At 36.5% G+C, this 15,070-nt stretch overlaps 1 protein-coding gene across 5 annotated transcripts in view; it reads left to right on the top strand.

Annotated features, from left to right (window-relative positions):
* ATG4C (autophagy related 4C cysteine peptidase) overlaps nt 1-15,070 on the top strand; it is a 95,906-nt gene that overhangs the window by 24,662 nt on the left and 56,174 nt on the right. For 4 of the 5 annotated variants that reach the window (XM_027537045.1, XM_027537046.1, XM_027537043.1 and 1 more), the window contains exon 3: nt 10,653-10,736. In XM_027537045.1, the coding sequence (XP_027392846.1) occupies nt 10,653-10,736 (84 nt within the window). Of the gene's footprint in view, nt 1-10,652; nt 10,737-13,199; nt 13,293-15,070 lie in introns of those variants that run through there. The other variant, XM_027537047.1, reaches the window with a different exon arrangement.

Raw genomic sequence — 15,070 nt, 5'->3', positions numbered from 1 at the left:
TTACACCTATTTTTAAAGATATTTTTTCTTTTTAGCTCTTCTATTTAGGTCCTTGATCCATTTTAAGTTAATTTTTGTGTGTGATGTGAGAAGTTCCACTTCATTCTTTGTATGTGGCTTTCTAGTTGTCACAGCACCATTAGTTTAAAAGAATATTCTTTTCCCATTGAATGGTCTTGCCACCCTTATCTAGAATCAGTTGACCATAGATGTAAAGAGTTTATTTCTGGACACTCAATTCTATTCCATTAATCAGTATGTTTGTTCTTATGCCAATACAACATTCTCTTGATTAGTTTAGTTGTTTGTGAAATCTGAAACTGGAATGTATGGTTCCTTCAATTTTGTTCTTCTTTTCCAAGGTTGTTTTAACTGTTTTGGATCTCATGCATTTTCCCTATGAATTTTTGATCATCTTATCAATTCTGCAAGAAATTCAGCTAGGATTTTTATATAGATTTTAGTGAATCTGTAGATCAGAGTATTGACATATTAACAGAATATTTCCATATTAAGTTTTCCAATTCATAGACATGGGATGTCTTTACACTTATTTAGATTTTTAATTTCTTGCCATGACATTTTGTAGTTTTCTGTGTGTAAGTCTTACACTTCTTTTGTTAAAGTTATTCCTGTTTTATTCTTTTCAATGCTATTTTATTTTTAATTTTTTTCCAATTTTTGGCCACACCTTGCAGCATGTGGGATCTTAGTTCCCTGAACAGGGATTGAATCCTCGCCCCTTGCTTTGGAAAGCAGAGTCATAACCACTGGACCACTGGAGAAGTCTTTCAGTGCTATTTTAAAGTGAATTGTCTTCTTAATTTCTTTTTATATTCTTTGTTAGTATGCTGCTGCTGCTGCTAAGTCGCTTCAGTCGTGTCCGACTCTGTGCAACCCCATAGACGGCAACCCACCAGGCCCCGCCATCCCTGGGATTCTCCAGGCAAGAACACTGGAGTGGGTTGCCATTTCCTCCTCCAATGCATGAAAGTGAAAAGTGAAAGTGAAGTCGCTCAGTTGTGTCCGACTCTTAGCGACCCCATGGATTGCAGCCTACCAGGCTCCTCCGTCCTTGGGATTTTCCAGGCAAGAGTACTGGAGTGGGTTGCCATTGTTAATATAGAGAAATACAATTTATTTTTTTGTGATTTGATCGAGTGTCTTGTAAACTTGATCTCCTTTATTAGTTCTAATAGGTTTTTGTGGATTCTAGAGGATTTTCTGTGTAAGCTCATGTCATCTGAAAATAGAGACTTACATTCTTTTCAGTCATTTAATCTGATGGATAGGTTATGTGATGAAGATTTAATTTATAAGGTCTGGAAATTATCATACTGGTACTAACACATTTTAGCAGTATTCTGCTGCTGCTACTGCTAAGTCGCTTCAGTCGTGTCCGACTCTGTGCGACCCCATAGATGGCAGCCCACCAGGCTCCCCCGTCCCTGGGATTCTCCAGCAAGAACACTGGAGTGGGTTGTCGTTTCCTTCTCCAATGCATGAAAGTGAAAAGTGAAAGTGAAGTCGCTCAGTTGTGTCCAACTTTTCGCTACCCCATGGACTGCAGCCCACCAGGCTCCTCCATCCATGGGATTTTCCAGGCAAGAGTACTGGAGTGGGGTGCCAGAATCCCTAATCTCTGAAGAACAGAATGTTCAGGGTAACTACATGTTACCCTGAAGAAGGGTACCCTCCAGAAGGTACCTTCTGGAGAAGGACATGGCAACTCACCCCAGTATTCTTGCTTGGGAAATGCCATGGACAGAGGACCCTGGCAGGCTACAGTCCATGGGGTCTCAAAGAGTTGGACACCACTTAGTGACTGAGCAGTCACGTGTTCTAGATAGTTTTGAGTTATAGAATAGTATTTTACTGCTAAGTCACTTCAGTTGTGTCCGACTCTGTGTGACCCCATAGACGGCAGCCCACAAGGCTCCCCCGTCCCTGGGATTCTCCAGGCAAGAACACTGGAGTGGGTTGCCATTTCCTTCTCCAATGCATGAAAGTGAAAAGTGAAAGTCAAGTCGCTCAGTCGTATCCGACTCTTGGCGACCCCATGGACTGCAGCCTACCAGGCTTCTCTGTCCATAGGATTTTCCAGGCAAGAGTACTGGAGTGGGGTGCCATTGCCTTCTCTGATAGAATAGTATTTCAGTTTGATTTTATTGATGAAAATTATTCTAAAAGGTTTAATATGTATTCCTGGCTTAGAGTTTGTATTGTATGGATGGTGTGTGTGCATGCTAAGTCACTTCAGTCATGTTCAACTCTGTGATCCTGTGGACTATAGCCCAACAGCCTTCTCTGTCTGTGGGATTCTCCAGGCAAGAATACTGGAGTGGGTTGCCATGCTGTCCTCCAGGGGATCTTCCTGACCCAGGGATTGAACCTGTGTCTTGTAGGTCTCCTGCACTGGCATGTGGGTTCTTTACCATGTGTGGTTTAAGAAGTACTAAAACATTTTTTTGAATTTATTTGGTTTTAATTGAAGGATAATTGCTTTACTGTATTATGTTGGTTTCTGCCATACACCACCATGATTCAGCCGTAGATGTCCCTTCCTTCTTGAACCTCTCTCCTACCTCCCTTCCCATCTCATCCCTCTAGGTTGTCACAGAGCACCTGCTTGAGCTCCCCAAGTCATACAGCAAATTCCCACTGGCTATCTGTTTCATGTATGGTAGTGTATGTGTTTCCATGCTACTCTCTCCATTCATCCCACCCTCTTCATTCCCACGCTGTGACTGTTAGTCTGTTTTCTATGTGTGTGTCTCCTTTGCTGCCCTAGATCTAATAGGTTCATTGGTACCATCTTTCTAGATACTGTATATATGTGTTAATATATGATATTTGTTTTTCTCTTTCTGACTTCCACCTGATTAGAACTGACTCACATGTATTCCTTTTTATGGCCGAGTAATATTCCATTGTATATATGTACCATAGCTTCTTTGTCCATGCATCTGTCATTGGAAAGGGCTTTCCTGGTGGCTCAGACAGTAAAGTGTCTGCCTGTAATGAGGGAGACCCAGGTTTGATCCCTGGGTCAGGAAGATCCCCTGGAGAAGGAAATGGCAACCCACTCCAGTACTCTTGCCTAGAAAATCCCATAGATGGAGGAGCCTGGTAGGCTACAGTCCACGGGGTCGCAAAGAGTCAGATATGACTGAGTGACTTTGCTTTACTTCACTTCTGTCAGGGGATATCTGGGTTGCTTCCATGTCCTAGCTATTGTAAATAGTGCTGCAATGAACATGTGTAGATGGGGTTCAGTTCAGTTCAGTTCAGTTCAGTTGCCCAGCCGTGTCCGACTCTTTGCGACCCCAAATTGCAGCACGCCAGGCCTCCCTGTCCATCACCAGCTCCTGGAGTTCACTCAAACTCATGTCCATCGAGTTGGTGATGCCATCCAGCCATCTCATCCTCTGTCGTCCCCTTCTCCTGCTCCCAATCCCTCCCAGCATCAGAGTCTTTTCCAATGAGTCAACTCTTTGCATGAGGTGGCCAAAGGACTGGAGTTTCAGCTTTAGCGTCAGTCCTTCCAATGAACACCCAGACTAATCTCCTTTAGAATGGACTGGTTGGATCTCCTTGCAGTCCAAGGGACTCTCAAGAGTCTTCTCCAACACCACACTTCAAAAGCATCAATTCTTCGATGCTCAGCTTTCTTCACAGTCCAACTCTCACATCCATACATGACCACTGAGAAAATCATAGCCTTGACTAGACGGAGCTTTGTTGGCAAAGTAATGTTTCTGCTTTTTAATATGCTATCTAGGGTGGTCATAACTTTCCTTCCAAGGAGTAAGCGTCTTAATTTCATGGCTGCAGTCACCATCTACAGTGATTTTGGAGCCCCCAAAATAAAGTCTGACACTGTTTCCACTGTTTCCCTATTTATTTCCCATGAAGTGATGGGACCAGATGCCATGATCTTAGTTTTCTGAATGTCGAGCTTTAAGCCAACTTTTTCACTCTCCTCTTTCACTTTCATCAAAAGGCTTTTTAGTTCCTCTTCACTTTCTGCCATAAGGGTGGTGTCATCTGCATATCTGAGGTTATTGATATTTCTCCCGGCAATCTTGATTCCAGCTTGTGCTTCTTCCAGCCCAGTGTTTCTCATGATGTACTCTGCATATAAGTTAAATAAGCAGGGTGACAATATACAGCCTTGACGTACTCCTTTTCCTATTTGGAACCAGTCTGTTGTTCCCTGTCCAGTTCTAACTGTTGCTTCCTGACCTGCATACAGATTTCTCAAGAGGCAGGTCAGGTGGTCTGGTATTCCCACCTTTTTCAGAATTTTCCACAGTTTTATTGTGATCCACACAGTCAAAGGCTTTGGCATAGTCAATAAAGCAGAAATAGATGTTTTTCTGGAACTCTCTTGCTTTTTGGATGATCCAGCGGATGTTGGCAATTTGATCTCTGGTTCCTCTGCCTTTTCTAAAACTAGCTTGGACATTTGGAATTTCACGGTTCACATATTGCTGAAGCCTGGCTTGAAGAATTTTGAGCATTACTTTACTAGCGTGTGAGATGGGGTACATGTGTCTTTTTCAGTTCTGGTTTCCTCCAGGCATATACCCAATAGTAGGATTATTGGGTCATATGGTAGTTTTAGTCCTAGTTTTTAAGGAGTCTCGTATTATCCTCCATAGTGGCTGTATTAATTTACATTCCTACCAACAATGCAAGAGGGTTCCCTTTTCTTCACACCCTCTCCAGCATTTGTTGTTGATTTTTTGATGATGGCCATTCTGAACAGTGTGAGATGATACCTCATTGTAGTTTTGATTTGCATTTCTCTAATAATGAGCGATATTGAGCATTTTTTTATGTGCTTATTAGCCATCTGTATGTCTTTGTAGAAATGTGTGTTTAGGTCTCTTCCCCACTTTTTGATTGGGTTGTTTGTTTCTCTGGTATTGAGTTGCACAAGCTGCTTGTATATTTTGGAAATTAATCTTTTGTCAGTTGTTTCATTTGCTATTGTTGTCTCCCATTCTGAGGATTAGCTTTTCAGCTTGTTTATAGCTTCCTTTGCTGTGCAAATGTTTTTATGTTTAATTAGGTCCCACTTGTTTATTTTTGTTTTAATTTCCATTCTACTCAAGGGAGGTGGGTCATAGAGGACCTTCCTGTGATTTGTGTCATACAGTGTTCTGCCTATGTTTTCCTCTAAGAGTTTTATAGTTTCTGGTCTTAAATTTAGGTCTTTAATCCATTTTGAGTTTATCTTTGTATATGGTATTAGGAAATGTTCTAATTTCATTTTTTTACATGTAACTGTCCAGTTTTCCCAGCACAACTTATTGAAGACCCTATCTTTTCTCCATTGTATATTCTTGCCTTCTTTGTCAAAGATAAGGTGCCCATAGGTACATGAGTTTATCTCTGGGCTTTTATCTTGTTCCATTGGTGTATATTTCTTTTTATTTTGTGCCAGTACCATACTGTCTTGATGACTGAAGCTTTGCTGTATAGTCTGAAGTTAGGAAGGTTGATTACTTGAACTTCATTCTTATTTCTCAAGATTGCTTTGGCTATTCGGGGTCTTTTGTATTTCCATATGAATTATGCCTTTTTTTTTTGTTTTAGTTCTGTGAGAAATGCCATCAGTAATTTGATAGGGATTGTTTTTGGTAATATAGTCATTTTCACAATATTGATTCTTCGAACCCAGGAACATGAAATATCTCTTCATTGTTTATGTCATCTTAGATTTTTTTCATCAGTGTCTTATACTTTTCTGTACACAGCTCTTTTGTCTCCTTAGTTAGGTTTATTCCTAGGTATTTTATTCTTTTGGTTACAGTAGTAAATGGGATTGCCTCCTTAATTTCTCTTTCTGACTTTTCATTGTTAGTGTATAGGAACACAAGTGGTTTCTGGGTATTGATTTTGTTTCCTGTGACTTTACTGAATTCACTGATTAGCTCTAGCAATTTTCTGACACTATTTTAGGGTTTTCTGTGTGTAGTTCATGTTATCTGCAAACAGTTTTACTTCTTTTCCAGTCTGGATTACTTTTATTTCTTTCTCTTTTCTGATTGCTGTGGCTAGGACTTCCAAACCTATGTTGAATAATACTGGCAAGAGTGGGCACCCTTGTCTTATTTCTGATCTAGGTGAAATGCCTTTAGTTTTTCACCATTGAGATTAATGTGTGCTCTGGGTTTATCATATATGGCCTTTATTGTGTTGAGGTAGATTCCTTTTGTGCCCATTTTTTGGAAAAATTTTTATCAAAATTATTTTGTGCTGAATTTTGTCAAAAGCTTTTTCTGCAAATATTGAGATTATCATATTATTTTTATCTTTCAGTTTGTTAATATGGTGTATCATATTGATTGATTTGTGTATATTGAAGAATCCTTGCATCCCTAGGATAAACCCGACTTGATCATGGTGTATGATCTTTTGAATGTGTTGTGTTGTATGATGTTTGAATATGTTGAGGATTTCTGCATCTATGTTCATCAGTGATATTGGCCTATAATTTTCTCTTTTTTTGTGATGTCTTTATCTGGTTTTGGTATCAAGGTGATGGTAGCCTTGTAGAATGAGTTTAGAAGTGTTCCTTTCTCTGCAGTTTTTTTGAAGTTTGAGGAGGAAGGCATCAACTATTTTCTGAATGTTTCATAGAATTCACCTGTGAAGCCATCTGGCCCTGGGCTTTTGTTTTTCGGCAGATTTTTTATCACAGTTTCGATTTCAGTGCTTGTGATTGGCTTGTTCATAATTTCTATTTCTTTGTGGTTCAGTCTTGGAAGGTTGAACTTGTCTAAGAATCTGTCCATTTCTTTCAGATTGTCCATTTTATTGACATAAAATTGCTTATAATAGGCTCCTATGAGCCTTATGTATTGTTGTGTTGTCTGTTGTAACCTCTCCTTTTTAATTTCTAATTTTGTTAATTTGATTCTTCTCCCTTTTTTTCTTGATAAGTTTGGCTAATGATTTGTCAATTTTATTTATCTTCTTGAATAAACAGCTTTTAGTTTCATTAATCTTTGTTATTGTTTTCTGCATTTCTTTTTCATTTATTTCTTCTCTAATCTTTATAATTTCTTTCCTTCTACTAACTTTGGGGTTTTTTTGTTCTTTTTCCAGTGTCAAGTTAGGTTGTCTGTTCGGTGTTTTTCTTGTTTCTTGAAATTGGATTGTATTGCTATAAATTTCCCTCTTAGAACTGCTTTTGCTGCATCCCATAGGTTTTGAGTCACTGTGTTTTCATTGTCATTTGTTTCTAGGAATTTTTTGATTTCCCTTTTTATTTCTTCAGTGACTAGTTGATTATTTGGAAATGTGTTGTTTAATCTCCATGTGTTTGTGTTTTTAAGTTTTTTTTTTTTTTCTGTAATTTTTATCTAGGCATTGTGGTCAGAAAAGATGATTGATTTCAGTTTTCTTAAGTTTACTGAGACTTGATTTGTAACCCACGATGTGATCTGTCTTGGAGAATGTGCACTTGAGAAGTACATATTGAGAAGAAAGTGCACTTGAGATGCACTTGAGAAAAAAGTGTATTTTTCTGCATTTGGATGGAATGTCCTGAAGATGTCAGTTAGGTTCATCTGGTTGAATGTGTCATTTTAAAGCTTGTGTTTCCTTATTAATTTTCTGTTTTGATGATCTGTCCATTGGTGTAAGTGAGGTGTTAAAGTCCCCTACTATTATTGTGTTACTGTAGTTTCCCCTTTTATGTTTGTCAGTGTTTGCCTTGTGTATTGAGGTGCTCTTATGTTGGGTTAATAAATATTTACAATTGTTATGTCTTCTTCTTGGATTGATCCCTTGATCATTATGTAGTGAAGAAGGACTGAAATTGATTGAGCACCCACTAGTATATTATAGCTTATGTACCTTATCAATTAAATCTCATATCTTTCTGAGTTAGAGATCTTTCTGAGATTTAAATCTCCTATCTTTTTAAGGTTTTCTTTTTTTGTAAATTAGAAAACTGACATTGACATGTTCAAGGTCACATATCTAGATAAGTCTTGAAACGTATTCAAGTCCAGCCTCCCTTGGCTCCCTATTCTTGCTGTTCTCTGGATACACTGAACATAATTTAGAATTATTTTTTTATCAATGTCAGTATTATGATATGAAGACAGAACTAGAAATGGCATAACACTTACATTTTAAAGGAGACTGGAGCTTACTTTCTTGAAACAATGTTTAATTTTTGCTTTCCTCCCCCTCTTATTTACATGACTTTATGAGGTATATAAACTTGATTTCCTTTTTAAAATATTAAATAATTCATCCTTCTTCTAAATCATCCTTCATGATTTCTGTTCCTCCAGAAAATTGTTATCATCTCTACTGTTTCTATGTTCTTTGACTTGTTTGCATCTTTTAAAGCTTTATTTGTGATTTTAAAATTGCTAACTTAATGGACTGTAGGTTTTGGGTTAACACTTTGTTTATGGTGACTCTCCTAAGACAGTCCTCAGTGAATCACGTTTTGTGTTGTCTTTTTTTCTCATTTGAATCTGGGCTGGACTGTGTCTTACGTCAACCAATAGAATGAGAAAGGAGGCTATGTCAATTCTAGGCCTAACTCTTAGGAGACAACTTCTACTCTCTTTGTGCACGATAACTTACTGCTTATGTAAAATGTAGATCATTGCAGAGCCTCAGACTTGGACTCAGATTCACTTTTCTTTCTTTTGGAAGGACTGGTGACTGGTAAGAGGGTGTAGGTTGAAGGTAAAGTGTAGGGACAGAGAAGTCCTCCTTAAAGGCTTTTTGTTTGTTTTTAAGGTTGTGTTTATGAAGTTCTTAGGACTTACTTTGGAAATATTGCCTTTTGGGGAGGGGGGAATTGTTACTGGGTTGGGGGTTAAAATCATTCTAGCATGGTACTAATAACACTCGTAAATTGGGAACAACAAAAACTGCATGTTTGAATTAGAAGAAGATTTAAATGGATTGAAATGGGCTGATATTGGGGAGGATAGTTTTGTCATGGAATAATATGAACCAAATAGTAAAGCCCACTTTGAGTATAGATGAAAATTAGTGGAAAAAAGATAGCTCTAAAGGTAATTTGTATCATATTGAGGAAAGTCTTTAGTATCACAGAGAAGTTCATTATAAATCTGTTAGGTTAATGAGTCATTGAAGTTGGTTTTTGAGCAGATGAGTAGATGAATTACCTAATCAAAGCTGAGCCACAGGGAGATTAATTTGGCAGGGATAAGTGGCATATGCTAGCATGGGGAAAGACTGATGACAAAGAAGCCATTTGGGGGAGTACTGCAAATTAGACTTTGGAGTAATCCAAAGTCTAATCAGTGTATTTGACTTTCCATTCTCTCTGTTTCAGTACCAAACTCAGATACTTGTATGATTTTTATTTTAAATACATATTTTAATGTACTTGTTCTTTGTCCTTATTTGTATTACAGTCTTTAAGGAAGCACTTTCATAAAAGTCACTCATTTAAAATTTGTAACAACTCTGTTAAATATAAATGCTGGTCTGCTTAAGACTAGACCTAGTCTTGATTCCTAGTTTCAGATTCTGTTTCTATGTTCTTACATTTTAGGAGCTGCTTTTTAAGGCTACATTAGCACGTAGGAATTTCATATACTTGGGAATATTCAGGAATGTAATGGGCAAGTGCTTTTCTTAGGAAATTGAGAATATTAATGGCATCATAAAAAGCCAAAAGGGTAGTACCTTTTAGATATAGACAGTTTAGTAGGAAGAAAATTGAAAGTTAGAGTTTGCAGCTAAAAGTTGAGGATTGAGGATTTGGTTTGGGAGGTGGAAAATTGAGATGAAAATGTCTGAAAGCTTTGTATATCACTTTCGGAAATCCTTATTAAGCCGAAATGATGGGGTTAAAACAGATTTCCCTAGGAAACTTCAGAGATCTGCTTTTATCATAAGCACCAGTATACTCTGGGAGAAGGAAATGGCAACCCACAGTACTCTTGCCTGGAAGATCCCATGGACAGGGGAGCCTGGTAGGCTACAGTCCATGGGGTTACTAAGAGTCAGACACGACTGAGTGATTTCACTTTCACATTTCACTTTTATGCATTGGAGAAGGAAATGGCAACCCACTCCAGTATTCTCGCCTGAAGAATTCCAAGGACAGAGGAGCCTGGTGGGCTGCCGTCTACGGGGTCGCACAGAGTTGGACACGACTGGAGTGACTTAGCGGCAGCAGCAGCAGTATACTCTGTGATCTTATCCCTAAATTACTTAATTGGAATGTTCAAATATTTTTAACTTTTAAGTTATCTAAAATGGAAGGAAATACAATAAATTGGTAATACTTATTGCCTTTTGGAAGATGGTTGGTGTCAAGGAAACTGGAGTAGAATTTTTAACTTTTAATTTTTATACTGTGAAAACATTATGATCTATTGGAAAATAAAACGAAAATTTCTGTTTTCTCTGTTAAGTAGATAGAATGTGGTTAAAATACTTAGCTTTATTTTAAAATATTTAATATAAGTGCCCTGTATTTTCAGTTCATTGTCAACATATTTTTGCTCCACTTATAAAAGATGTACATCTGTATTGAGAATTAGTGATTTGAAATGAAATAAAAGAAAATGCTGCTAAACTTTTAGTCTGAAATCCCTTAATTGCAAAACTGTCTTTCTCTTTGTCTCATTTAGGTTGGGTGTTGAAAACGAAGACATATTTTAGTAGAAATTCTCCTGTATTATTACTTGGAAAGTGTTACCATTTTAAATATGAAGGTAAGTGCTAAATTTGTAAACCATTTAAAAATCTTTGTAGAAACTCACTGTTTTGTTTTCATTATTTTATTTCTAGATTAATCTACATTTGACATATTTCTTTTGTTTTTCACTTCCAGTTATTTTTATGTATTTAAGTGGTAAAATACACATAACACAAAGTTTGCCATCTTCGCCATTTTTAAGTGTACAGTTCAGTGGTATTAAATACATTCATAATGTTGTGTTATTATCATTACCATTCATCTATAGAACTCTTCATCTTGTAACACTGAATTCGGTACCCATTAAACAGTAATTCCTCATTCCTCTCTTCCTTTCAGCCCCTGGCAATCTGCATTCTACTTTGTATGCATATGTTTTGGCATGTATCTTTTAAGAACCTGTATTTTATGTAACACATAAAATATGGATAGAAGGTTAACTATGCTAATTCCTAACACATAAAATATGTTACATAAAATACTGCCATGTGGTTTGAGTTTCTTGTAAATTCCTTGACATTAGAGTTCATACCATTGTACTCCATTTATTATATTCCCTCATAGTTTTGGACTTAGAGTATGAGTGTTAAATAAATATTATTTGAATTGATATCTTAATATTTTTTATCAAATTGTCTGATAATTTTAAAGTGTATGATAATAATTAAAAGTATACCTTCTAGTTAACCTAAAAATGGTAAGTTTTCCAGTTCGTAAGGATGCTCCAATTTCTGAAATTGTTTACTGTATTTGATGTTTCTGAAGTCTCACATATACTCATCCTTTCTGTTATTATTGTATATTTTCTTTTAATAATTTATACCCTTTATTGAGTGCCTGCTATGTGTCAAGCATCATGCTAAACTCTTTGAGAAATGTCTTTAATTCTCACAACAAACCTACAAGGTATATTTAAGTAGGCTTAATAGTAATATAATATTCTGTTTATCACATTTGAAATATTTTAATGCTAATCTTTTCTTTCTTTGTATGTCATTAAGGACTCATAGGTTTTTAGGTTCTATACTGTGCATTGGTCAGTCTCCACCAGTAATCTTCTTATGGTACTCAAACTGTTAGCCAGTGGAAACTTCTTTCAGATTGGCTTATCTTTCAACAAATGCTAAGTAATTTTTGGAAATTTCCTATTTTCTTCTATAAGTAGGTGTGCCATGCCCACTTTATACTTTTCAGCCTCAGATATGAAATCAGCCATTCCCAATGAACTCTGGTTTCTCGTGTAGAAAAAGGTTTCATTGTGGAGATAACATTTCCCCAGGCCACTTGAGTGGACAGAGCCAGAGAAGATAAATATTTTTTTCCTTTTTTTTCTTATAGAGCCATCAGTGTATAATAGTTGTTTTCAATCTAGTTCTGATAGATCACATTCCCACTTAAATTCTTGATTTTTAATTATCTTTTTTTATTATGTAAATATTTTCTAATAGTTTTTTCGTTTTGCTAAGGGTTTTAGTCAAATTACTTTAACCAGAGTCACTCATCTCTCATTATTTATTGACATTTATCTGGTGGATAGTTTGTTCAGTTGTTTTGATTCCCTTTCAGTTTGAAGGTGTTGGCAATCTGTTTCACAGATCTAAGTGCTTAGAAAATGGTGTCTTCCAATCACAATGGTTTTATTTTGCCTCCCTCTGAGTTATCTACAATGAATTAATTTATGATGATAAATAAGTATAAGATTCTTGTAAGGTTATAATCTTAATATGATTATATTACTTTATGCAAAGTCTGACCTGCTTTTTCAAGGTTTAAATTTATCTTGCTACCTTTCTTGAACTACAAACTTATATTATGCAATTTTTCTTTCCCAGAGTTTGATATGCTGTGCATTGTTAAGTCAATGTTCATGGTATGTAAATCCAAGTGGTCCTTCCAATCGGTATTATTTTGATCAAATACCAAAATTTAATAAAAAATTAAGGTATCTCTAAGAGAAGCAGTTAAGGATTTTATCTTATTTTAAGAAAGCGTCATTTCCCCTTAGATACCATGCCCCAATCTGGCTAGGATTTTTTTAGATTTTCTCTTAGATGGTTCAGGACACGATGGGTCCAGAGACCATTAAGGAAAAAATGTATGTGTGGTTATCTCTAGCATACAAGTTCTTTCTTAGGGACCCAAAGGATTTAACAAGAATAACTGGAGATAAGGCTCTCTCCCTCCTAATTTTGTGGCTGAGGAACGCCTATAGACAATCATTCTAACCTATGGACAAAAAAAAAAAGTACATGGAAAAAAGGGGAAAAAAGTTTTTAAGAAGTAGAGAGGGTAGCACAGAGGCTAGAAAATAATAAAAGTTTTTTTCTGAGCTGAAGCCAGCCCAGGGTGGAGCTTTGCCTAGGGATCTCTTTATAGAACAGAAGAAAGGGCATGAAATTAACATATCAAAGGGTCTTCTTGGATATGGTCTTGGTTCTTGTGCTATCTCTGCTATTTTCATGGATCTCTCTTATTCCAGATATTGCCAAGATTATGCCTAAATGTTATGGAAATAAGATCCCACAGTGTGGAATTTTTTGAAACATGATTTTTTGCCATTTACTAAGAAAGGGTATGTAGGAAGAAATTAATTATTTAGAAGTACGTTGCTCAATTTGGACATTTTCCAGATCTTGTTCTGTTATTGATTTTTAATTCCGTTGTGTTCAAAGAAAACCCTTTTATGATTCTAATCTCTTTAAAGTTATTGAGATTTGCTTTATGGTCTAAATATGGTATAATGTTCTAAATATGGTAAATGTTCTTTGTGTGCTTGACAATAATGTGTATTCTATTACTGAAATGTTCTAAAAGGACAGTTAAGTCAAGTTGGTTGAGTTCAAATCTTTATTCTTGCACTGTCCTACTTGTTGAGAGGGATACTGAAATCTCAGACTGTAATTGTGGATTTGTCTATTTCTCCTTGCAGTTGTATTAGTTTTTGCTTCATTGATTTTGAAGCTCTGTTATTGGATGCATAAACATTTAGAATTGTTTTGTTCTGTTAATGAATTGACCCCTTTATAATTATAAAACCCTTCTTTATCCCTGGTGATATTTTTTGGTCTGAAATATACTTGTCTAGCAGCAGCAGCATACTTGTCTTATATTAAGCTTTCTTTTGCTTAGGGTTATATGGTATATCTTTTTAAATATTCTAAAACATTTAATCTATTTGTCTTTATGTTTAAAGTTTGTTTCCTGTAGGAAGTGAATAGTTGAATCTTGCTTTTTTATCCAATCTGATAATCCCTACCTTTTAATTAAGTTGTTTAGACTATAGGCGTACTTTGGAGATAATGTGGGTTTTGTTCCAGACCATTGCAATAAACCAAATATTGCCATAAAATAAGTTGCACAAATTTCTTGGTTTCCCAGTACATATAAAGATTGTATTTACATAGTATAATAGTGTAGTAAGCATGCAGTAGCATTATATCTAAAAAATAATATTGCTGTTTAGTTACTCAGTTATGTCCAACTCTTTGTGCCTCCAAAGACTGCAGCACATCAGGCTTCCCTATCCTTTACTATCTCCCAGAGTTTGCTCAAACTCATATCCATTGAGTCAGTGATGCCATCCAACCATCTCATCCTCTTTCACTCCCTGTCCTCCTGCCCTCAATCTTTCCCAACATCAGGGTGTTTTCTAATGAGGTGGCCAAAGTATTGGAACTTCAGCTTCAGCATCAGTCCTTTCAGTGGATATTCAGGATTGATTTCCTTTAGAACTGACTGGTTAGATCCGCTTACAGTCCAAGGGACTCTCAAGAGTCTTCTTCAACATCACAGTTAGAAAGCATCAATTCATCAGCCCTCAGCCTTCTTTATGGTCCAACTCTCACATCTGTACATGACTACTGGAAAAATCATAACTTTAACTATATAGACCTTTGTTGCCAAAGTGATGTGTCTGCTTTTAATACAGTCTAGGTTTGTCATAGCTTTTCTTAAGGAGCAAGTGTCTTTTGAATTTCATGGCTGCAATCACCAATGCAGTGATTTTGGAGCCCAACAACATAGAATCTGTCACTGTTTCCATTTCCCCCCCATCTATTTGCTATGAGGTGATGGGAACAGATACTATGATCTTTGCTTTTTTAAATGCTGAGTTTAAGTGCTAAGCCAGCTTTTTCACTCTCTTCTTTCAGTTTCATCAAGAGGCTCTTTAGTTCCTCTTTGCTTTCTACCTTTGGTGTCATCTACATATCTGAGATTATTGATATTTCTTCTGAGAATCTTGATTCCAGCTTGAGCTTCATCCAGCTTGGCATTTTGCATGATGTACTCTGCATATAAATTAAGTAAGCAGAGTGACAGCATACAGCCTTGATGTGCTCCTTTCCCAAT

This window comes from Bos indicus x Bos taurus, chromosome 3 (assembly GCF_003369695.1).
Source record: "Bos indicus x Bos taurus breed Angus x Brahman F1 hybrid chromosome 3, Bos_hybrid_MaternalHap_v2.0, whole genome shotgun sequence".
Lineage (NCBI taxonomy): Eukaryota > Metazoa > Chordata > Mammalia > Artiodactyla > Bovidae > Bos > Bos indicus x Bos taurus.
The sequence above is the reverse complement of the archived record's forward strand: the minus strand, read 5'-3'. Positions and strand labels throughout refer to the sequence as shown.